The following is a 26,036-nucleotide window of genomic DNA, read 5'->3' on the forward strand; positions in this document are numbered from 1 at the left end:
AATTTTGGCCAATCAGAACCATAGTGTTATACATGTTTTGTATCTTGAAGTTTTTAGGCCAGTATCAGCCTCTGCAAAACTCTACATCAACCCGCATGCGGAAACTGAATTAAAAACTCCAAAGCTTGATTGGAATATAGAAGTACAGAATATTGCCATTGAACTCACTAAGCCACAGGTAAGTCACCTTGCTATTTTTATTCTCTGTTTAAGGATTATGACATTGCCTATATATATTCAACCAGACAGGTTTGTTAGTTACATTTGCATACCTGTCTAAACTACCTAATGGTAAACCTGGGAAAGTGTGGCAGCTTCTTTTTGTCTGTGTTGTAACAGACATTGCCTGGTGCTGGTTAAGTGCTACCTGTGGGCTGACTGTGGGTAAGATCCCAACTGATTTATGTTTAACACTTGTACATTGGCATGTTTCCCACCTATTTGAAGTGTCTTTCCTGCAGGGCTATTATATTGTTTATTATATATTATTATATTAATATTATATATTATTATTATATTGTTTATTTATTGCCCCGCATAAACATAAGTTTAGCACAGTGAATCAGAGTTATGCATGCTGAGCGTTTTGCTCATATTTTGGATAAGGCAAGCAAACGACTTTTTCAGTCCAAGTTATCGTGTCTTCTAGTTTATCTTTTTGATTCTTGCCGTTTTCAGATACAGGCTTTTGTTTAGTATATGCAGACTTTATGCTAATTTATAACTTGATCTTAATCTAATTGGATTTGCTTCGTGCTAATGTACATTTTCTGTCAAGCATCCACATGAGTCTATGGAAAATTTAAGGTTTATAATGTTAAACAGTATTAATTTCTGGTAGATCATCATAGCATTAATCATCTATATAAAAGCAGGTGGTGGTGCTTAGTGGTCACATAGGACCTAGTTTCTGCATTAGTAACAATGCAAATAAGAGTGTGGTATTTGCGTGACTCGGCATAATACAATCTAATCAAGTAGGAATGGCTGTGTGCAGCAAAGAGAGGACCAAGTATTGGAAGTATTGAAAGTGATTAGTATGTTCAGGAGAGAACCATGGAGAAGAGCCACACACAGTCATATTTAAAGTTACAGAACTAAATAGCATATCATTTTTTATTTTTATTTTTTTAGTCTTCACTTTGAATGTTATGTAGAAATGTAAGCACATCATTAGGAAGATGCTAATTACAGTATAAAATAGACTCCAGGACAATAATGTTCTGCAAGATTGAGAGGTATGTGTAGGAGAACTTGAAGAAACTTAAAGTTTAAGCAAATAGAATGGACATTTGAATAAAAATACAGCAAAAAGGTAAAATTTTAGTGGTTGACAATTTATTTTAAATTGGCCAAGGTGTATTTTTTTTTTTTTTAAATAATCCATGTAAATTAAAGGAGAATTGAGGAAAAGGAATAACACTGAAATTGTAAATGCTGTTCACGGAAACAATTGCATATGAGGATTTTGAAGCATTTCCACGAAACATTAAACAAGAGATTAGTGTAAAGAACAGCTAGTACCTGGTGTAGGAGTTTGGGCTTGATAACAAAGAATTCTTCACGGCCATGATTTTGGGGCTGTTGCATGACTGCGCTGCAACAAATTAAAAGCTGTATGTGTTTTTCAGTTTCATAGTCCTTTTCAGCTGGTTAGAATTTGGTCAAATTTTTGTGTTTAGACTGATGTTTTTCAGGTTTGGTCTAGTCCGAGGGTGTAATCTTGCGGCATACTGGCTGTATTACAGAAACAGCATGGGAAATGCAATAAATCTATATGTGGGTTCCAGTAATAAAACTGAGACACACAGGATAGTGCATTGTGGGGAATGCACAGAGGGGAAGTGAGGGAAAGAAACCAATTTGAGAAGCTCTACCACAGGGAGACGAGCACACGAACTGAAATATAAACTGTGCCTTTTGATTGTGATTTACGCAACCAACAGTTTATACCGTGCGTCATGCATGTAACTCTATACTTCGTTATCCACAGAGCATGCATTTCTATATATTTCAGTAAAGACAGAAGACGATTAAATAGCTCTATGTGTAACCTGATCATTGCATGTAATTAAATTATGTAAACCTCTGGTGGTAAGAAATAATGTTTTGTTTCATGTGTGTAGTACCTCAGTATGATTGACCTTCTGGAGTCCATAGATTACATGGTTCGAAATGTACCATACAGAAAATACAGACCAGATGTACCTCTACATAAAAATGCCAAACAGTGGTAAGTTGTATTGTCTAACAGAACTGCATTAAGATACCAGGCTTTGTACTGCATCTCCTGCAACTACTGGATCACTGAGTAATAAATGCTGGAAGCTTTCATATGGGCCATGACCACTATTCATGCTTTCTCTTAAGGATAGGACTATTTGTTACCTTCTTGATTTTACTTTGTTGTTAATATGCTTTAAAAATTGATGAGATGGTCTAGATACTACTTGTCCAATGTTAAGTTCTCACTTCTAAAGTAAAGCCAATAAGGAAAACTGTATTTAAACAAGTAGAGAGGCAAGGTGGATGAGCTTTTATCTTTTATTGGACCAAAATCTGTTGGTGAGAGAGACAAGTTTTTGAGCCATACAGAGCTCTTCTTCAGGACTGGGAAAGGTACTCTGAGCATCACAGCAAGGTGGAACAGATGGTTTAGCATAAGTAGTTAGCACATATTCTAAATGACCATTCAAGGTAGGGTGGCCTTTGGTCACATAAGCCCTCCCCCTGCTCTCTCCCCCTCCCCCTAAAAAAATGCCAAATTTAATTCTGGAAGTAATGGTATGTTCAGAGGAATTAAACACCTTTCTTCTGTACATCATTTACTGTTTGTTTAATAAAGGATCTTGGGTTCCTAAGAGTTGTATTTCAGTGCTTATTGAAGACTTGCAGGTGAATAAGCTTACCCATTCTCTTCTGTAGAACTTCCTTTGAGCTACTGGCAAAATATTGATATTCTGAACTCCAAATGTCTACTCTCCAGGAGAAATGCTTAATAAGCCAACTCCATGTTCTAACTGGAAGCTAAACAGAAAAAAGTGGGAACTTGTTATAGCAACTTACGGGGTCTTCCTTTGAATGTTTAATAGATGAGCTCTTTCAGTTATTAAGGAAGAGACTGAAGCAACTGATACAGAATGTCATAGCCAGTAGCTTTCCGCAAGCTGTTCTAAATGGGTATGCTAGTGTATTTCAGTCAAAACATGCAAAATGTTGTTCCAGCCCATTTTATTTTGAGCAGTGTGCCTATTATGCCAAGTTCTATGTTGCTGAAGTCCAATAGGTTAATTTGCAGTTGGTCATTGGATGAGACCACTTAACATGAAGAATTTGTGATGTGATTTGCTGTTGTAACATAGATCTAGTACAGTAGCAGTTCTGTTCTTTTTCCATCCAACTTAATGTTGGACTGTATTGGCAGCTTCAGCTTTACCCTATTCAGAGTGAAAATATAGTTAAAGCTTATAGCCTGGTAACTAAAGATGAGGTGAATCGGGATGCTGGTGTGCAACACTTGTGAAAATCAGACATTGGTTTCAAATTTAATTTCTTAAATTAAACAATAACTGGAAGAACTTCTCTTCTAGTAAAGGAGTACTTGTGGCACCTTAGAGACTAACAAATTTATTAGTTAGTTCATCGGATGCATGCAGTGGAAAATACAGTAGGAAGATATAATACACACACGCAGAGAACATGAAAAAATGGGTGTTGCCGTACCAACTCTAACAAGAGTAATCAATTAAGGTGGGCTATTATCAGCAGGAGAAAAAAAAACTTTGAAATGGGCCATCCTGATTATCACTATAAAACAGTTGACAAGAAGGTGTGAGTAACAGTAGGGGAAAAATTAGCATGGGGAAATAGTTTTTACTTTGTGTAATGACCCATCCACTCTGTCTTTATTCAAGCCTAATTTAATGGTATCCAGTCTGCAAATTAATTCCAGTCTGCAGTTTCTTGTTGGACTCAATAATCAAACCTTGATTTACTGTTTTTTTTCTTCACAATTTAATTTTAAGTTGTAAATCATAAAATGCAGCCAGAAATAATTAATGCAAATGAAATTTTTACAGGTGGAAATATGCAGCTAACAGCATTCTTGAAGTTCATATCAGAAGATGCACTCGCATGTGGTCATGGAGTAACATGAAACATCATAGGCAGCTTTTGAAGAGCTACAAAAGTATGTACAAGAACAAACTAACACAGAGCAAACTATCAGAAGAAACACGACGACAAATTCAGGTACTTGCTATTAATATGGTGGTATATTTGACAGTGGAGTAAATCTTGATATCTTTACTGATGAATATTTTAGTGTATTTTTTTTTGTAACATCCCTCCGGCCAACCAATATGTTAAATTAATTCCTCTCTTAAAGAAGAGCCTTGCTTAATAGTCACACTTGACTAAAGCTAAGAGAAAATCTGGAGTAGTATTCTTTACTTCTGCTATTTTTTTTTAAACAAAAATGTTTTAAAATAATCAACCTTTTATCTAGAGAGAGCGAGAGAGTGAGAGCCTGTTTCTTTAATGTAAAATGTGTGTAATCAAGTGTAAAGTCAGGAATAGTAAATGAATTTGAAAAACAAAATGTACCAAAATGAAACATTAATTTTCACAATTTGGTGTTCTAAAAGCATACTAGCCATTTGGATAGTGTCATTTTTAAAAAATATTTCAGAAATTGAGCTTAAAACTTGGGGGAGGTTGAAATTCTAATGGCTATTACTTTTTTTCATCACTGCAATTCTTGACTTTTTGTTAAAACATACATGGGAAAAGAAAGCTAAGATAATTAATTAAACTTAGTAATATAAAGTTGACGGCTGGTTGCTTTCCATACTGCAATTCTGTATGGGTATACTTCAATTTTCAGCTCCAAAGTATCAGAAAACCTCCATATTATTGTTAATATGTGGGCACTATGAAAAAGGATTTGTGAACTTCAGTTATATTCAACTTCCTGAATTATAGATGAAATGCACTCCCAACATTTATTGAACTGGAAAACTGGTTTAGTAAATATTCTGTCTTAAGTCAACTTTCACCTTCTAGTGACCTGTTGTAGAGAGATGAATTCTAAAAGGCAGAGGCTAGAAAGGAGTCTTAAATGGATTTGTGGAATGGATTACTGCAACAATTTTTTTTTAAGAGGCCGTAAGTTAGTTCATCTTACACTAAACAGAGTATTTATTTCCTTTGTTTAACAGGATCTAGAAAGAGCACTGGACATTTTCAACATCATTTTAGCAAGACAGCAAGCACAAGTTGAGGTAACAAAATAAATAAAAAAACAGTTTTTAATGTTTAGTAGCAGGTATTTATGCATATGAAGTTAAGGCCTGGCTTGTGGAGATTTTCTGTCCTTCAGGAAAGAGTTTACAGTGTTTCAATGCTGTAGTCTTACCTACGTTATAGAAGGTAGATGGAGAGGAGCTCTTACGTTATAATTCTTGCTTTTTGCTGGACAGTTTACTATAATTTCCTAGTTTGGTGTTCAGTCTTAAATTTGTATCAAGAATTGAGACTTCTAATACTTCTGCTGGCATGGTATCCCATAGCATGATACACCTTGCTGTCTTTTTTTCCTGCTAATACACCTAAGTATTCCCCTTTCTTTATTCCATTACAGAACTACTTATATTCCTGCATGACCTCCCAAATACTTGATCTCCATCCTTGATGTTATACACCCCAAATATGTGACTGTTAGGTCACTTTTCTTTATCACCCAGACAAGCTTATTCCTACTCAGGCAGAAATGAAAGCAATGTGAGACACACCAGAGTATGGTTAAATGCAGTGATCACAACTTAAGCTATTAAACAACAAGGAACCACTAATTGGCAGGCCTGTTACAGTGCAGAATTTAACTGAGCACTGCTAATCTTGGGTTCTACAAACCTGAGTGCGTGTGTGTGTATGTATATATATAGGCAGTGCCCTCTGTACATCCACTGGCCTAGCTGGAGATCCTGGCATGAAGCTGGAGTCTCAATCTATTCCCTTCATCCATGTTGGATATAGGAGAGGAGAGAGGAAGGAAATCCTATGTCCACAAGACTTGGAGGCAGATCTCCTCACTGTGCAATGTCACGTTTGGGCTCCATGCCCAATCAGCCCATTGTTTTACGGGGTTTTTACATCTTACCCTTTCTCAACCCACCCATTGCACTGGAACCCACCACAGGGGATGACAGCAATTGGTTTATGTCTACTCTCACACGGCTGAGCAGCAAGAAAGGAATCTGTGTGAGGTCTCGACCAAGGAAATATCTGTACCATATTCTCTCTAAACAGCTCAGGAGTAGTATACTTAATTCTTCAATTAAGGAAATCCATTGTACCCCTAATTGTGGTAGTATACTTACTTGTTTCCCTGTTGACCTCTTTCCATGTCTGATTCATTATTGCTGGTCTGGCAATTCCTTGCCAACCCAGTTTTGGAAGGTTTTTTGACCAGAGGTAGGTAACACCAGGGGAAGGGCTGAAATCTGTCTGACATCTCTCTTTAACGTAATGATCAGACTAATACCTTTTGCTGTGCTTAAATCACAATGATGAATAAATAATGACGACCTGTGAAGGATAGGAACAGCCTGCCTAGGGTGGATGAACGGGGCCAGCAGGTTCCCACAACATTTTTCTCCTTCCCTGCCATCTCCGGTGGGGATCTTAATTGGAGAAGCCTAAATGGAGTCACCATGTTTGCCAGACACCTTTTTTGTCCCCAGTGAAAAATACTGTGCCCAAATACTGAGATATCTATAGGTGTGGCTTTTCCATGTGATCCTGAAAAAGACAGACATGTTTAATAATGAAATTTTAAATTGATGTTACCCATTTGGGGTGGCTTAATATAGGATGTAAACACTGGTCCATGTGTGCTAGCACCTGATAGATTGTATCTCATAAGCACCAGGAGGAGGCTAGGACTCTGTTATGGAACAAGCCAAGAAATGCTGGGCAGAAGCAATTCCTACTTCCCACTGTTGTGAGGGTGTAAGACAATCAGTCAGTCTGATGTGACCCCACACATACAATGGCGGCAGGAGTGGGTGGGATGAGCTCAGGTGCTATTAGCTACAGCCTCCCTGGGAAGGAAGGGGAGAGGAAATAAACACAATCTAGAGTTCCCCCTTGCTTTCCTTTTCTCCCACCCAAAGTGGTGGGAGGTGGTTGGTGGTGCATGTGTCCTCACTGCCCCCAGTCGTATCAGTTACACATCTTGGGTAGCAAGATGAGCACTTAGGTACTCTATGAATAAAGATTTGGCTTTCTCCAGTTTTTTTGTTCTTCATTGTAATTGCTCCGTTTTTTAATATCTATCTTTTAACATAGTGCCCAGAATTGAACGTAGTATTCCGGGATCTGTTATACTGGAGCCATATATAGATTGTCTTGGGCTCAACAAGGAATAATGTGTTAGCAACAGCACACATAGGTTCCATGATATGATGCATTTGTATATAGGGCTTGATCTTGAAAGATGCTGAAAAGTCTGGCAGCCTGGCAAAGTATTTTTCTCTTTGCTGACTGTCCTATTGCAAAGTCTTTTCTATCTTTCAGTTTGCTATGAGTCCTCAGATAAACTAAACATAGCCTATGTGTTTATAGTGCCATAATGAGAGGAAACCATTGATGTAGTTTAAATTTTTCAAGCATTTATGCTAACGGTAGCTGAAGAAATAATGTAAGATGTATCTTTAAATTGTAAGTTCTTTGGGCTAGGGACTGTCGCTTAGAATTTGAGGTAATAGGGTCTTTCTGCTTAAAACCTAAAAGTGGAGGGTCTAAATATGATTACAAGAAATTAAAATGGTAGAACTATCAAGATGGATTTATAGCAAATCCAAAAAAGTATCTAAACTATATTAACAGTACATAGATTTTAGGGCCAGCAGTTGTCTTTCCCTTTCTTTATCTCCCTTGCTTTAGTTTTTTTTTTAGCTCTCACTTGATTTGTTTGCAATTAGATTGGACCCTCTTTGGAGCAATGGATTACAAGTAGATAAAAGGCACAACACAGAATAAATGTCATGTTAGGTAGTGAAGCATTTTTGCCCCTTTGAAATAGGGAGACTAATGTAATAAATACTTCCATCTTATGCTGGGACTTAGTCTCTGACCTCCCTCATTACTGAAAATGCATGTACATCATTTGATATATCCATTGTTTAATTTCTGGTAAAACAAAAGTTAATACGGAATGGTTCTAACATTTATGTTAATTAACTAATTATCTTTGGTTTGTAGGTAATAAGATCGGGGCAGAAATTGCTGAGGAAGAAATCTGCTGATGGAGAGAAGAAAGGTGGAGGATGGTTTAGTGGGTTCTGGGGTAAGAAGGAATCTAGAAAAAAGGAAGATGAAGAATCACCAGTTCCTGAAAGTAGGTTTGAATTTAAATAGGTCATTCTCACATGAAGCTTGACAAATAGTACTAATATTTAATTCACTTGTGGGTAGGTGACTGTCTGTCCTGCTTGGCTATAGGAAAAGAAGAAAGGTAGAGGTATGGAGTGCAGTGTTTTCTTGTGTTTAATTTTGGTTCTCTGCTGTTATATCACTGAATAGATAGTAGTAATTCAGTGAAAACACAGTAATAAAATATGTCAGCAAATAAGCTGTGGCCTCTTGTAAATGATGTATGAAAATTTCAGAAGTGCATTGTAAAGAAAAAATACTGAATTATTTATGATAGTTGTAAAAGGCAAGTAAGTATTCACTAGCAAGTTCCTCTAGTGACAGTTGGCTGTTTGGGCCAGGAATTCTTAGGGTATTGCATGGTGCCTAGCACAATGGAGTCTTGATCACAGCTGGGCTTCTCTGTGCCACTGGGGTGCAAGTAATTTCAGTGAGCTTACGTTACGTAGGTATATATCACTAGCCTGTGGTGGGGGAATGAGAGTCACATTGCATAATTTACAATCTTTTTGAGAAATACTTCATAGCAGAAACTAAATTAAGTGCCCTGGCAGCCTGTGGTGTTAAGATATATTAATTAAATTATGTTTTTCCTATACCAGTTTTGGGTACTAATGTGAATTTGAACACTTTTTTTTTTTTTTTTTTTTAAGCCATTGATGACCTCATGACCCCAGAAGAAAAGGCTAAGCTCTTTACTGCTATTGGGTATAGTGACAGCTCTCACAACTTGACTTTACCTAAGAAGGTAAACTTACCATTTTTAATGAAAAAAGAACAAAACATTTGTTATCCTGGTATACGTCAGTAATACAGGAGTGAAGTTAGGAATGACTGTATTTTGAGTGCCAATCGTTCACTGATACTGATCTGCCAAATATATATTCACTGTGAGTTCATATTCACTATATATAGTCTAAAAGATCATTATATTGGGCTGTATAAATATCTGGGCTTGTTGAGATTTTGGTGTCCAATAGTCAAATGCATCCTGACAAATCACTTGCTTGATGTTACTATCAGGATGTCTTAATAAAATCATTCATGTGTGATCTTTATTCCCCAGATGATGTGCAAATAGGTAATGGGAGCAGAATGAGTTGAAAGATAAACTTGCTGCTTAAAAGAGAGGAAAAAATAAAAGATTTGCTGTAAATGGGGAAAACAAAACAAATTCCAACAAACAAAAAAAAAAAACTAAAATAGTTTGATCTCTTCAGTGTCTCTATTTCTTGCTGAGTGTTGGAGGGAAGAACTTAAATTGGAGTTTAAACTTAGAATCCTAACATCAGTGCATTTCTATGGTAATTAACTGAAATAAATATGTATTTAGTTCAAACGTTAGTATAGTATTGTTGATGCCTTGGGTCAATGGTTAACCAATATTCAGAGCTTGGCAGGGTGGTTCATGTTAGGATGAGAAATTGATCATATGAGTCAGGTATATACACTGTGTAATTTTGTTGGGTTAAAAATATATATGCACAAGGTGCTGTTTCCACAAACACAATAGTAACAAACAGCAGTAAGCAATTAGATTGTTCAGAAATCCCCAAGTCTGCATTCCAGCTAGTTATGTGAACAGGAAACTCACATGGCCAAAAAGCCACGATTACTCCAGGTAAGAAAGAGGGCAGCTTAGGCTAAAACCTGTCCTGGTTTACCAGTGAAGTGCAGGCAGCAATTAGAAATTAAAAAGCAAAACCCAAAAAATGGAAAAAAGAGGAAATAGTGAGTAATGAGAATAAATTAGAAGTTATGAAGTGTAGAAAATTGGTAAGGGAAGCTAAAGACCTCAGGGAGAAATCCATGGCTTGCAGGGCTAAGGACAATGAGGAATTTAAATATATTAGGAACAAAAGAAATCCTAACAGTAGTATAGACTCATTACTAGATAGAGACGGTAAAATTAATGATACAAAAAAGGCAGAAGTTTCAATAAATATTTCTGTTCTGTATTTGGAAAGAAGTGGGATAATGTACTAGAATCATAGAACATCTGCTAGAGATGAACCTTTTTAAATCAGGAAGCCCAGGTAACTTGCACTAAAGAGTCTTAAAAGAGTTGGTTGAGATCTCTTCTTTTTAATATATCTTAGAATACCTACCAAATTCCAGAAGACTGGAAGAGTCTAATTTTATGCCAATAGTCAAAAAAGACAAACTGTGACCAGGCTAACAGTGGACTGACTAGCGTGACATCAGTCCTGGCCAAAATAATAGAAAAGCTGATCTGGGATGCAGTTATAAACATATTCCTATGTCAGTCAGTATGATTTTATGGAAGAGCGTTCTAGTCCAACTTGATTTAAATCTTTGAGACTACCAGTTTGGTTGATAAAGTTAACTGCGTAGATGTAATGTACTTAAACTTATATAAGCTGTTTGTCTTAGTACCAAAAATAGTCTATTAAACAATTAGCACTACACGCTGTCAATAAAGCCCACATTAAATGAATTAAGAATTGGTTAACTGATAGATTTTAAAAAAGCAGTTGTCAGTGGGGAATCAGTATTGAATAGGGCCATTTATAGTGGAGAATCACTGCTGACAAAATTTGAAGATGTCACAAAGATAAAAAAATAGTCTATTAAACAATTAGCACTACATGCTGTCAATAAAGCCCACATTAAATGAATTAAGAATTGGTTAACTGATAGATTTTAAAAAAGCAGTTGTCAGTGGGGAATCAGTATTGAATAGGGCCATTTATAGTGGAGAATCACTGCTGACAAAATTTGAAGATGTCACAAAGATTGGCAGAGGAGTAACTAATGTGGACAAGGCAGTCATACAGATGGGTAAGATGGGCCCATTCAAACAAAATGTGTTCTAATGTAGCCAAATGCAGTTATGCATCCAGGAACAAATAATGTAGGTTCTACTTACAGAATGTGGGGTTGAATCCTGGGCAGATGTAACTCTGAAAAGGATTTAGGGGTCATAGTGGACAATCAACTGAACATGAGCTGTGGCAAAAAGCTAATGGGATCCTTGGATATGTAAACAGGGAAGTAATGAGTATGGATGTGACTTTACCTTGGTATATGGGATTGGTGAGATGGACGCTGGGATACTATGTCGATTTCTGGTGTCAACATTTTTTTAAGAAGAATAATGAAAAAATCAGAGCAAGTGCCACCAAAATAATTGGAGGGCTGGAGAAAATGTACTACCTGGATTTACAGCATATTGCTTGAGATAAGAACCTTGCAGTAAATCAGAGAGCTTCAAGTATACAAAATATTGTCCTTGGCAACTCTACCCCTTTGGCACAGAGTGGACTAGCCATTTATGTATTTTGTGATATTGTAGCTATACAGAAGTTCAGCAAGTGTTACCTATTTGAATGTGATTTTTTTTGTCCTGAAGACTTGACTGGAGATCTTAGTAGTGTAATCTGAGTTGTAACTTCTCATAAGTGAAAGAAAAACTAGAATAATTCTTGATGCTCATGAGAGATGTAAAGCAGCCTGAAACAGTAATCTTCTATGTATCTCAATGAAGTATTTACTCTCAAGATTGACCCTGAATACTGTTTCACTGACCCTGTTAACAAAATGATCAGTCGTCAAATAAACTTGCTCTGTTTGTCCTCTCAGAGGTTGGTTTGATGCTGCAGTAGGGGTTCAAAAATATACCATTGGAAGTTGTGCATAATGCAAACATAAACATGCAGATATTAACTTGGATGTGATTACTTCACTATACAAACTATGCAACATCTTAGTGAGTAGAAAGTGCATGCACATCCACCAAAAAAATTTGCAGGGCAGTATCACAAGAAAATGTTTGTACTTTTACAAGGTTGATTCTGTAAGCTTCAAAGGACACAGCCATTCTGAAAGTCTCCCAGACTCTTTGTGGCTTTAGCAGAGGTAATTAAGGGACAGCACATTTCCACCCTGAGGATATCAAAATGGGTCTCAGGATGCGTTACGCTCTATGAACTAGCAGGATGATCCCCACTGGGTGGGATACGGGCCCATTCTACGAGATCACAAGCCTCAACTACCTCTGCACTCCATGACATGCCCCTGTTGGACATTTGTAAAGTGGCCACTTGGAGCTCAGTGCACTCCTTCTCTTCTCATTATGCCTTGGTGCATGTTTCGGCAAAGGGCGCTTCATTTGGTACAGCGGTCCTTCATTCAATGCTTCCGTCGTCCTCCTTGCACTCTCCTATATAGGTACTGCTTGTCAATCACCTCAGTGGAGTACAATAGGGACCATCACTCGAAGAAGAACGGGAGGTTACTTACCAGTTACTGGAGGCTCTTTGAGATGTGTGGTTCCTCTATGTATTCCAAACCCACCCCACTTCCCCTCTGCTGTGGATCTGATACGTCTCTGGTGGAGAAGGAACTGGAGACGTGACTGGTCTGCCTTGCCTTTTGTTGCTTCGGGCGAAACCATGTGGCAGTGGAAGGGTGCATGCGCAGACCGACGGACACTACTGTTTTCAAAAGCTCCAGCTCCAGGGGCAAGAAGCATGCACATTACCCTCAGTGGAATACAGAACCTTCCCTTCTGTAGAATAGTCTTTCACACAGTGTGGGAAAACATTTATTATTTAATGAGGGAATCTTTGGTGGTATACTGTGGCAGTATACTCGGTGTACATTGCTACCCTCTTAATTTCTCTCTTCACACTGGTAGCCCTGTTCCTTAGGTTAGGGATGCTAGTCACGTACTCAGAAGAATGTATGGGTTACATAACTGTTTCTTTTCCATGTTTATCAAGGAATGTTCAAATCCTACTTTTCTCTTTATCTGAATCAAAACAGAAGTCATTTCTTCTTGTTCTCAAAAAGGAAAAGTGTGCTCTGATTTTATGTGGATGCACTCAAACATAGGTCCCAGGAAGTAATCCAGTAACTTTGATTTACATAATCTTTCTTGCTGCTGAGACTGACATACATATATGTGTAAATTATTCAGATCATTAATCAAAATTAATGACCACACCTAGTAATTATATCTTTGAGTTTAACTAGTCATGGGATTAGGAGTTGCCTGGCTTCACTGGATTTTCATCAATGTAGTATGTCTATGACTCGAGTAAAAATAATTATTGTTGGATGGAATTGATGTCTGTTCTGTCAGAGAAAGGAAATACCTCAGTAACTTTTTTTTTTTTTTTTAAACTTGGAGAGGGGGATGATGATTGAACTCAGGGGCCTGTAACACAGGTTTCTTTGTGGGTAACCAGGCAATATGTTGGGCTACTGAATTGGCTGCACTAAAACTATATAAAACAGTGGAATATGTGGTAAATATAAGAAAGTAGAAATTATCATGAAGCATTTGTGCAAAGACTCTTAATCTCAATTTTTTTTATCTCCCCGACTAGTATGTTGCTCATGTAATGACACTGAAGCTCTTAAGTACTTCTCTTACAATTAAAGAAGACAAGGATGTGCCAGAGACCCTTAAAGTACAGATAATTGATCTAAGCACGAAAATATCTCAGAGACCAGGAGCACAAGCACTTAAGTAATTACATGTTTGCTTTTTCATATTTCTGTGAACAGTAATCAATTATATTTTCAGGGTGCTAATTTTCACTCTGCTTATTCCTTTTTAAAATTAATGATTCTTGAACAAAGCAATATGTTGTGTATGACTCTCCTTATTACATTTTCTCAGATTTTTTACAACTTAAAACTTTTTTGTAGATAAATGAAGTTATAAATATTGATCTTTATTTAAAAAAAAAAAGTTGAAGGAGTGAGCCGTGCTGGCTTGCTTAATAAAGGCCTCTTGTGGAGCCCTGCTTCATTCAATGTTTAACATAATTACCTTTTATTTATGCTACCCGTTCATACATGTGCAGCTTGTCTTCATTCCATATATTGTTAAAAAGTGCTAAAAGTAATACCAAGCCTGGCTCCTCAGTCAATGCCAAATATGCTGACCAGAGTGCCCACCCCCAGTTAAGTTGGTTATCTTGATTACTTTTAGCTGAAAAAGTGACAAATATTGCTTTGCACATAGTTCTGTTTCATCTGAAAATCTCAAAGCACTTCACAAAGGATTAACCCTGCTTAAAGCTGTGGCTGGGATGATTTAGTTGGGGATTGGTCCTGCTTTGAGCAGGGGGTTGGACTAGATGACCTCCTGAGGTCCCTTCCAACCCTGCTATTCTATGATTCTATGATAAAGGGTGCCCTAATCAAATACAGAGATTTGAAATAATAGTTATGATGGACAACGTGGCCGGTTTCCAGGATATGGTTCTGTCCTCAAATCAGAGTTTATTTCCAAGCTCTGCCACAAACGTCCTATGGAATCTTCACTGAGGAACTAATACACTCTCACCCTTAGATGTTGCATTTGGAAAATGAACCTGTGCACACTTTTTCTAATTCAAGTTAGCATATTGGTGGTGAGAGTAGGAGAAGTAATTTTAACAGATTCTGTTTTTCCCCCCACTTTTCTTTTATGCAGAACCCCATTTCACAGAATATCTGTTTAAAATATTCTGTAATGTGGTTTCACTGGGCAGATTGAGGGACATACAACTAGCCCTTGGCCCAAAAATAAAAAAGGAGACTTTTGAAAGTATAGTTGGCAATGAGACTTATGCTCAAAAATGTGGAAGTGATGATTTTACTAATAAAATTTCATAAAGGAAAAGGTGGATCTAATCTGCCTTAGCTATTCTCCTTTCTTTTAAAAGGTTTAAAAAAAATCACATCTCTATGAACCTGGGCCTAAACGGACTTTCCTGTTTTAAACTCCCAAGTCTTTACTACTAAAACTGAATGAAGATCTTAATAGACAGTTGTAGAAAAACCATGTATTTTTTTTCTAAGGTGCAACCAACCAACAGAATCTCACATTCAGAAATCTGGTTCCTGTTTCCTGAAGTAAACAATAAAGACCTTCCATTGGTATCAAAGGGAGCAAGACTGGGTCCATAACTTGCATTGAAATCTGCAGGATTAGGCTCCAAACTGGCTCTCCTAAATCATGAATTACTTTTTTTCTAATCTAGCGTAAATGCACTATCTCTGAATAAGAGAATCAGTTACAAGAGAAATGTGAACCTGAATTTAAAATGAAATAAAGTTGAATGTAGATGGTAAGGACATTAAAATCGCAGGGCTTAATTTAGTCTCCTGTTGTATTCTTTTCTTTGTGTAGCCTGCATTGTCACTTAAACTATTTAGCTTCGTTTAACCTAAGGTATTTCTTTGATGCCTTTTTATAGGCAAGAATCTCCTAAAATCCTTTGGCATGCAGTTAGTCCTATGAATTTAGGATACTTCTTGAGACAGTTCTGGCTAATGATTAGCCAGCCGCCCCTGTGTCTTGTGTTCACTTACATCTTGTCTAAGACACTGTGAATTTTCCTGTTTCATGTTGGTGCAAAGTGAAATTGCAGCTTGTATTCCATTGTTACATTTACATACTCTTGAATATTCAATACAAATTGATTTAAAACAATTCTTGTCTTCATTTACAGAGTGGAGGCAAAGCTTGAGCACTGGTATGTAACAGGACTGAAACAACAAAGTATTGTGCCTTCTCTTGTGGCTTCTATTGGGGATACCAAATCATCTTTGCTTAAAATAGTGTTTGAGACAAATCCAGAAGATAGTACTGCTGACCAGAGCCTTATAGTTGAATCACAGCCTGTGGAAATCATATATGATGCTGTGAGTAATATTCAAATTAGAAATGTATGGGAATACCTTTTGTTCTCTCTCAACCTCATTGCCTTTTCATCTCCTTTCAAATATTGTACCAAAGTAGTTTTTCTTCCTTGCCTTAATGTTTTGCCATCTCAGTTTAATTGATATTTAATTTATATTTTGGAACGGAAGCAGTGTGTATTGGATGATTGCATATAAACTGATGCTATTTGTTTTTAAAGAGAACAATAAATGCAATGGTGGAATTCTTCCAGACAAGTAAGGGAATGGATCTGGAACGACTAACATCAGCCACGTTGATGAAGTTGGAAGAAATTAAAGAAAGAACTGCTACAGGTAAATAGATAAAAGTAACTACCATTGATAAGTGAACCCTTAAATATTAGCCAAGAGTCTGGGGGCCTTACTTGCGAGGCAGTATTAGTATTGCTGTTTGAATAAACATCACACCATGGGATCTCTGACTCAAAGTTGCTTTGAGTTCTGTTTCTCTTGAGTCAATACAAAGATGAGTGATTAACCTCCAGATAGAATGCTTTCTAGCAATAAATTGAAAAATTGACTGAAAAACTTACAAGATGTTAGCATATAGAGAAGTTAACCAAAAAGATGTCTGCATTAAAGATTGATCACATTTAATCTGTAACTGCTCCTACAGTGAAAATATGACTTTTACCTTGGTATAGTATTGTTTGTTCCATGTGCCATACCTGTTGGTTACAGATGTGAATATATTTTCATCTTTTAATCTGTTCTTTTCCTTATTTAAGGACTAGCTCATATTATTGAAACACGGAAAGTGCTTGACTTGAGGATTAATCTGAAACCATCCTATCTTGTGGTTCCCCAGACCGGTTTCCACAATGAAAAGTCAGACCTACTTATTTTGGACTTCGGTACGTTTCAGGTATGCAGTTGGTTTCCTCTGGTTTCATTTGAGTTCAAGATAGAGGGAAATTATACAATTATTTGTTCACAGGAGGCTCATTTTAAGACTGACAACAGTGCTGATCAGTGGTCAGACACCTTTTTGTAAACCCACTAGTATCATTTGCATCATAATCTTTGTCATAAACACATGAATAAGAATCATCCAGAAGAACTATATTTCATTCTTTGTGAAATGTGATTCCATATATCAAACAAGTTAAACTGTAAGAGCTATGTGATTTTTCAAAGCCATATATTTCACTTGTTTATAAAGCACTGTGCACCTACATTTTTCAGCGAAGTAGTCTTCCTTTTATTTAACAAATAAGACTTAAGAAAAGCTGTTGAGCTACTCTGGAGCTGTGAAGTTGATGCTATGGTGGTGCTGTAAAGCTGAAACTTGAAGTCCTATATAAGTTGACTAATATATTGTTGCAGACCTAATGTGATATACTAACAAAAATAAAAATAAATGTTACTGAACTTGCTCTATTTTCAGTTATGCTATCTTAATTTTTATTAAGGATAATGGCGTTGATATTTCTAAAATACCTCTTCTGAGGTAGTCAAACCAAAAATTACAGGCTTTAAAAATCTAGTAGTTTTTGCCTGTACAGTATTGAAATGAATAATATAGTGTGTGTGTGTGTGTATAAATACTGTACTTTTATTTCTTTCAATCTGTCCCACCAGTTGACCAGCATAAATCAAGGGGGTCATCAATCTTCTAGTTTTTCATCCTTGGAAGAGATTATGGACAAAGCTTATGACACGTTTGATGTGGAAATCAAGAATGTACAACTTCTTTTTGGCAGAAGAGGTATTAAAGCATAATCACTTCTTAATCAAAGAACAATAAAAATGTTTATATATTAGTAGATAGTGCTTTGTTCTTAAAATAAGTTTCATATAATGTAAAGAAAATAGAAATTAAAACTGTAAAACTTCCTTTATTTTAATATTTCCGGTATCTTGTGTAAAAATGCCCATTTGTTCTCTGGAAATCTATATTATTGCTGTATTCATTCAAGTGTTAGCAAGTAAGTTAGGGGTAGGTAACTTAGTATTCCGCACCGATTGATAGGCTCATGAATTTGTTTATTTGGATTAATAGACCGCTCAGACTAGCTCAAAATGTATATGATGGTCTTTTATGATGATTTACATGTGAGGACTCTTATGTTAGGAAAAATATTGTGAGGAAAAGAAGAAATCTGACGTACTGATAATGGCTGAGTTCATAGCTCTTGCTTCTGGGTTTTCAAAGTTGTAAGTGAAAATACTTCTTGGTTTTGGCCCATGCTAGATGCTGATAAAGCATGATGTTAGGGGTGGCTGTTTTCTGACCTGTGGAAATCCATGCAATATCTTGCCTATATGAACTTAGGTTTCTGCAGTTCATTAGATGGGCTGGATTTTTTAAAGTAATTCTTAAATGATTTTTCTGGATTATTTTTATACTGTCTCTTCATTACAAAATAAAGCTTGTGAAGTTTAATTTTTAAACTGGTTAATCATTCCTTCAGGTGAAGACTGGAAGAAGGCTCGATTTCAGCATCCATCTGCTTTGCACATATTACAGCCTATGGATATGCATGTGCAATTAGCCAAATCAATGGTGGAGAAAGACCTCAGAATGGCTAAGTAATGTATCAGCACTATCAGACAATTAATTTTTGCTTGGTCATTTGTTCTTATTGAAAAAGGGCTTTGTCACTGAAGCCCAGTGGGACAAGATGGAGTCTGAAGACTTAATTTTCTCCTTGTTACGGCAAAGTCAGTAGCTACATTTATAATTAAGGCTGCCTAGCACTTTATATGTTGCTTGTAACTTTGCCAAGCTTCAATCATTTGGGATGAAACTTGACATATCGAGCGTTTACAAAATTCTTAGCCCGCAGCAAAGTTTCAGCTAAAACAATGTAGCCTTTTGTGAGAATCAGATAAAGGAAAAACATCTTCTTTTGCCCATGTTAAATTGCTAAAGCGTCTCTATGCTTTAGAGCATGCACTTAAGAGAATTCACACTTGTGTCAAGAATGTGCTTTTTGTCGTTCCTGTGGAAATTTGGCCTTAGTTGTGAGCCTCTGAAAAATGGCACGTGGATACTTGTTAGCATTTGGTAGCTAAATTCTCAGAAGATACTATTTGCACTGACTATGCTCCATGCTCACACAGTTCCTACTGGCCTGCAATAATCTATTCTCTGACAGGTTTCAGAGTAGCAGCCGTGTTAGTCTGTATTCGCAAAAAGAAAAGGAGTACTTGTGGCACCTTAGAGACTAACCAATTTATTCTATTCTCTGAATGATTGCACAAGTACATTACACTCTTGGTGTGGGTGCATCCCAAGCACAGTTGTCAGAAATTTTTTCCTCTGAGGTACCCTTCATAGCAGTTCAATCACTCTTCCCTGTCGCACACCTCTGTGTCAGTATAAAGAGAAAAGCCATTCCCTCCACCCCTCTGTTCCTTTTTACTACTTGTGGCCTCATGCATATATGTAGTGTGGTGTGCCAGATTACATATCATGATTCTACAAGGTTGGCTAGCCTCAGTATTTTTGCCAAGCTGTCACTATGTGAACACTGTGCTCAAGGGGCACCTCACATTTTAGATTCTCTAGACTAGACTAGACTGGTGGGCAAACTCTGCCAACATTTGAGAAGGAGTTAATTTGTCCTCCTGAGCCATCACTCATGCTAGTAACAGATGCATCTGCTTTAGGTTGGGATGCTGATCTGGGTTCCCCCTCAGTTTTAGGGGTTATAGTCTGCAAAAGACCTGACTCATGAGGTAAGGGGAGTTGACAACTATCTGGCTAGTGTGCCCAGTTTTTCTGTCCCATTTCAATTTTCTCAGTATCACAGACAACTCAGCAACAATATTCTATCTCAGCAGACAAGGAGGTGGCCGCTCATCCTTGTTCTGCCAAGAAGTGCTTCTTCTGGAAGTGCAGAACAGGCTGGCAGGTGACCTAAGCAGGTCATTGATGAATCACCATGAGTTGTCTATTTATCTGGATGGAACCAGGTTCATTTTCCAGCCCTGTGCAGCTCCTGAGGTAGACCTGTTTGCAATGAGATAAAACAGGAGATGCCAACAGTTTTGTTACCTACAGGGTCACTGTCTGGGTTCACTAATGGACACTTTCCTGTTGTCTGAAGGAGCGATCTTCTGCATGCTTTGCGATCGATTCCACTGCTTCACAATGTGCTACTAAAAAATCAGACTGCACCTGTGCCTGGAACATTCTTATTGCCCCAGTGTGGCCAAGGCAGCACTGACTCTCCACTGTCCTGTACCTTTCAGTGAAAAAGCTGATACTGCTTCCATTGGACCCGGATTAAATTTCATAGGACTGGAAGGGACCTTGAGAGGTCATCTGGTCCAGTCCCCTGCAGTCACAGCAGGACTAAGTATTATCTAGACCATCTAAAATCTTATTTCTCAAGACCATGGTTGTCTGTTGTCTACCCAAACCTGTAGACATCCATCGAACAGCATAGATGCTCCATGGTTAGACTCTGGGGGGCAGTTGTGTTCAAAAGAGGTTAAGATGTGCTATTGCATAGTAGAAAATGATCATCTACATCTACTTGCCTCTCTGGGTATGTCTACACAGCAAAAAAAAAACCAGCCACCTTTGGGCTTGCAGGGCTCGGGCTGCAAGGCTGTTTGATTGCTGTGTAGACTTCCAGGCTTGGGCTGGAGACGGAGATCTAGGACCCTTCCACCTCACAGGGACCTGGAGGCTGGACTCCAGCCCGAGCCCAGAAGTCTATACAGCAATCAAACAGCCCCTCAGCCTGAGCTGTGCAATCCTTAACCAGCTGACCAGGGTGTGTCGCAGGTGTCGAGTTACTGTATAGACAAACCCTCTAAGCAGAAGCATTTCTCTGCCTGGTCTCATCTGCCTGGAATTTTGCTGATACATTCTTCAATATATTTTGGACTATCTTTTGTACCTAAAACATAGATTGGCTGTTAGTTCCATCAAGGTCCACTTAGTAGTTATCTCAGCCTTCCACTCTTAGGTGGTTTCAGAGGAACAGCCGTGTTAGTCTGTATTCGCAAAAAGAAAAGGAGTACTTGTGGCACCTTAGAGACTAACCAATTTATTTGAGCATGAGCTTTCGTGAGCTACAGCTCACTTCATCAGATGTTTACCGTGGAAACTGCAGCAGACTTTATATACACACAGAAATCATGAAACAATACCTCCTCCCACCCCACTGTCCTGCTGGTAATAGCTTATCTAAAGTGATCAACAGGTGGGCCATTTCCAGCACAAATCCAGGTTTTCTCACCCTCCACCCCCCCACACAAATTCACTCTCCTGCTGGTGCTAGCCCATCCAAAGTGACAACTCTTTACATAATCAAGTCGGGCTATTTCCTGCATAGATCAAGGTTTTCTCACATCCCCCCCACCCCCATACACACACAAACTCACTCTCCTGCTGGTAATAGCTCATCTAAAATGACCATTCTCCAGGTTTAAATCCAAGTTAAACCAGAACATCTGGGGGGGGGGGGGGGTAGGAAAAAACAAGAGGAAACAGGCTACCTTGCATAATGACTTAGCCACTCCCAGTCTCTATTTAAGCCTAAATTAATAGTATCCAATTTGCAAATGAATTCCAATTCAGCAGTTTCTCGCTGGAGTCTGGATTTGAAGTTTTTTTGTTTTAAGATAGCGACCTTCATGTCTGTGATTGCGTGACCAGAGAGATTGAAGTGTTCTCCGACTGGTTTATGAATGTTATAATTCTTGACATCTGATTTGTGTCCATTTATTCTTTTACGTAGAGACTGTCCAGTTTGACCAATGTACATGGCAGAGGGGCATTGCTGGCACATGATGGCATAGATCACATTGGTGGATGTGCAGGTGAACGAGCCTCTGATAGTGTGGCTGATGTTATTAGGCCCTGTGATGGTGTCCCCTGAATAGATATGTGGGCACAATTGGCAACGGGCTTTGTTGCAAGGATAAGTTCCTGGGTTAGTGGTTCTGTTGTGTGGTATGTGGTTGTTGGTGAGTATTTGCTTCAGGTTGCGGGGCTGTCTGTAGGCAAGGACTGGCCTGTCTCCCAAGACTTGTGAGAGTGTTGGGTCATCCTTTAGGATAGGTTGTAGATCCTTAATAATGCGTTGGAGGGGTTTTAGTTGGGGGCTGAAGGTGACGGCTAGTGGCGTTCTGTTATTTTCTTTGTTAGGCCTGTCCTGTAGTAGGTAACTTCTGGGAACTCTTCTGGCTCTATCAATCTGTTTCTTTACTTCTGCAGGTGGGTATTGTAGTTGTAAGAAAGCTTGACAGAGATCTTGTAGGTGTTTGTCTCTGTCTGAGGGGTTGGAGCAAATGCGGTTGTATCGCAGAGCTTGGCTGTAGACGATGGATCGTGTGGTGTGGTCAGGGTGAAAGCTGGAGGCATGCAGGTAGGAATAGCGGTCAGTAGGTTTACGGTATAGGGTGGTGTTTATGTGGCCATTGTTTATTAGCACTGTAGTGTCCAGGAAGTGGATCTCTTGTGTGGACTGGACCAGGCTGAGGTTGGTGGTGGGATGGAAATTGTTGAAATCATGGTGGAATTCCTCAAGGGCTTCTTTTCCATGGGTCCAGATGATGAAGATGTCATCAATATAGCGCAAGTAGAGTAGGGGCTTTAGGGGACGAGAGCTGAGGAAGCGTTGTTCTAAATCAGCCATAAAAATGTTGGCATACTGTGGGGCCATGCGGGTACCCATAGCAGTGCCGCTGATCTGAAGGTATACATTGTCCCCAAATGTGAAATAGTTATGGGTGGCTTAGGTGGCTGACTGCTCTCTCTTTTCTAACAGAATATCAAAACATTTTTGAAAGACCTGGAAAGATCGTCAGGTACGAGATCCTGTTCCTCATGGGACCTAAACTTGATACCGTAAAAGTTTGTTCTTTCTTTTAAGCTTTTAGCTACCTGCTCTTGATTGTCTCTTTCAGTGAAAGTAACATTTTTGGAGGCCATGACTATGAGGGTAAGTGAGCTGTGGGCCCAAACTGCACTCAGATAAAGTTGAAAGGAAGGCTGCACATACTCTGGTTTAGGAGAGCATTGGCATTCTACCCTAACAGGTCCAAACAGTTCTCTATCTGTCTTCCCAACTCTTTGTGGTGATCACAGACAGAATGAAGGGGCTCCTAGTTCGTTCTCAGAGCATATCATCTTGGATAACTTCATGTATCCGCCTGTGCTACTATTTGTCTAATGTTAGCCTGCCAAGCGGAGTGATAGCATGCTCAATGAGATAGCAAGCTGCTTCTGCAGCCTTCCTGGCTAAAGTTCCTATCTCAGACATTTGTAAGATGGCAACTTGGTCTTTGGTGCTCATGTTTGCTTCCTATTATGCCATCACTCAGCAAGCTCGGGATGATGCCAGATTTGGGTGAATTGTCCTTTAGTCCCTGTGCAGATAGGCTCAGATCCTTTTACCTGTTTCCATGGCTAGTGAATCATCAAGAGAGGAATGCACATGTGCAATCACTTGAAGGAAAAAAACAGTTACTAACCTGTTCCATAACTATTGTTCTTCAAGATGAGTTGCATATGTCCGTTCTACGACCTGCTGTCCTACCTCCCTGCATCAGTGTTTTTCCGGCAAAAAGAAACTGAAGGATGGCGGTGGTGACCTTGTCCTTTTATACATATATGCACAGGCATGCAAGAGCAGAGAGCTCTCGAGCTGCCCCGATGGGTACTGCTGAGGGAAAAATTTCTCACCACTGTGTTCTGGGCATGCACACACTAAGAGTGGAATGGTCATGTACAACACACCTCGAATAACCACAGTTGAGGAACAAGTTAGTAATTGTTTTTGTTTTTTTTTTGCATACCACCTATTAAAATTTTCAAGGAAATCTTGTCTGAAGTGTTTTTGGTCACGGTTTCAGGCTGCAAATAATTCCTTTACATTTTTGTTTAAAAGCACAAACTGTTCTGCTGTTTACTGAACAAAAACTTGTGAACATTGTGGCAGTTGAGTGTGTTTTGAATAAAGTAGCTCTGGGTGGGTTGTTCCCACATCTTAACTTTTCCAAGAAAAACAAATATCACAAGTTAAGAGCAAAACCAGTGACCTGAATACGTAAAATGTATGTAGAGGCAGTTTCTCTGGATTTTCGGGCAAGTATCTTACATTGTTCTCCAGCCATCAGTATGGCTAACACAAAGGAGGAGCTGAGAGGAGGAGAGAGTTATGACTAGCCCCCTGGGCTTCAATAGGAAGGCAGGGGAAAGGGGTTATCTGTGAAATTCAATAGTGGGGGGGAAAATCTCCATTTAGCTTGGGTGTTTAATATAGTTTCACTGATAGAATTTTTTTTTATGGCTGCATTAACTATAAGTATATGTACTAACAGGCCCTGAACGCAGATGTCTGCATCATGAGCTTCTTTGCTCCAATGGTTAATGACATGCTAAAATTAAAATTTAGTAAACCTCTTAGTATCTGCTGAAAAGTTGGCTCACATGTAACTTCATTCCAATATTACACTGTTCACAAAATGCTGGTTTTTTTAATTCTCTCCCCACAGGTTTAAAGTTTCAGGAGGCCTTCCCCTGGTACATGTGAGGCTTTCTGACCAAAAGATTAAGGGGATTTTTGATCTGATTGATAGCATTCCGTTTCCTCAGATGTCAGCCGTGTCAGTTCAAAGCACAAAGGTAAACTGACTAGGATAATGGTAAACTCAAACTAAAACATGATAGTATGGTGGATTTTCATGAGAATATAAATGAACATTCTGAAGTCATAAAAAGTTATGGTAGATTAGTTTCTGTACTTGGCTATTTTTTTCTAGGTACGTGCTATCCCCACGGTTACTGATGTGAGGAAAGGGTTACTTGACACCTCAATATTGCTGGAAGGAGTAGAGTCAGGTAACAAAATATTTATAACTATTTCTAAAAGTAAAAAAAACCATTGTCTATTTAGCAACAAAACTTTGCTTGGTGTTTCTGATCATGAAATGAGTGTCCAGTGGACAATAAATACCTGTGCATACCTATGAATTGCAAAATTTAAGGCGGCCTTGCAGATCTTGCTGATAGTATCTTAAGACACTAAGCTTGCTTTTTAAAAATAAATAATTAGCCTTTTTTGTTTAGAAAATAGCTTTCGTAATGTAAATTAGTGTATGGGAGGCTTTCCTAATCTGAGATCAGTCATTCAATGGGCTGTTAACTTGTGGTGTCTGGATCCTGATTGTCACAACTATCCTGCGCTTGTAATTACCATATTTAGAAAATACTTACACGAAGAGGCCTCAAACACAGGTAAATGCAGAATTGATAATGACAGACAAATCAGTATGTCAAGGTACTAGCTGTTGCAAAGAGAACATTTGCTTGTTTTTATATTTGGCTGTCAGTGCCACACACAGCATAAAAATATTACATGTCTTTATTTCCTAGAGTCTGATGAATATTTTGATGCTGAAAATTCTTTTTCACTAACTGAAAAGGCTCTACCTGAGGGACATGATCTAAAAAACAAAACAGAGGCTATTAATGAGGAGTTCATAGACCTTCAGTTGAAGTTTGAAATTAAAGAGGCATGTGTTTTACTCTTCTCTCTTCAAATTGCATTACTCTCTCTTAATCTGAAGGCCATTATAAAGCAGTTATTATATGATCCATTACATGTCAAAGTGCACCCCCATTAGTCTTATAAACAACACGTTGATGAAGTGTAATCTCAGAAAATAATACATTTACTTTAGCACCATAATCCAGCAAACTTCCATATGTAGTAACTTGATAGTGATACCACGTATGAAGGAGGAAGTTGAAACATCAGGAGAGTCATTAACAAAGAACCAACTCTAGGAGTTTGTCTGCTTTGTAACAGCAAAATTCTACTGAAAATATTGGTTTACCAAGAATTAGAAATGTCGTGTTCCCCCCCCCCCCGGTTCCATTATGCTTCAAGTAGTTCAGATCTTGACAGCCCACCTTCATTTTCAGACTC

General features: G+C 38.2%; 1 protein-coding gene across 1 annotated transcript in view; it reads left to right on the top strand.

The window, feature by feature from the left end:
* Positions 1-26,036, top strand: part of VPS13C (vacuolar protein sorting 13 homolog C) — a 187,643-nt gene that overhangs the window by 40,279 nt on the left and 121,328 nt on the right. The window contains exons 13-27 of the mRNA XM_073303628.1: positions 51-178; positions 2,127-2,233; positions 4,080-4,251; positions 5,220-5,282; positions 8,266-8,401; positions 9,090-9,184; positions 13,791-13,933; positions 15,909-16,101; positions 16,320-16,434; positions 16,869-17,005; positions 17,722-17,848; positions 18,555-18,672; positions 24,601-24,730; positions 24,868-24,946; positions 25,481-25,620. Coding sequence (XP_073159729.1) covers positions 51-178; positions 2,127-2,233; positions 4,080-4,251; positions 5,220-5,282; positions 8,266-8,401; positions 9,090-9,184; positions 13,791-13,933; positions 15,909-16,101; positions 16,320-16,434; positions 16,869-17,005; positions 17,722-17,848; positions 18,555-18,672; positions 24,601-24,730; positions 24,868-24,946; positions 25,481-25,620 — 1,883 coding nt within the window. The remainder of the gene's footprint in view (positions 1-50; positions 179-2,126; positions 2,234-4,079; positions 4,252-5,219; positions 5,283-8,265; positions 8,402-9,089; positions 9,185-13,790; positions 13,934-15,908; positions 16,102-16,319; positions 16,435-16,868; positions 17,006-17,721; positions 17,849-18,554; positions 18,673-24,600; positions 24,731-24,867; positions 24,947-25,480; positions 25,621-26,036) is intronic.

The sequence above is a fragment of the Lepidochelys kempii genome, chromosome 10 (assembly GCF_965140265.1).
Source record: "Lepidochelys kempii isolate rLepKem1 chromosome 10, rLepKem1.hap2, whole genome shotgun sequence".
NCBI classification, from domain to species: Eukaryota; Metazoa; Chordata; order Testudines; family Cheloniidae; genus Lepidochelys; species Lepidochelys kempii.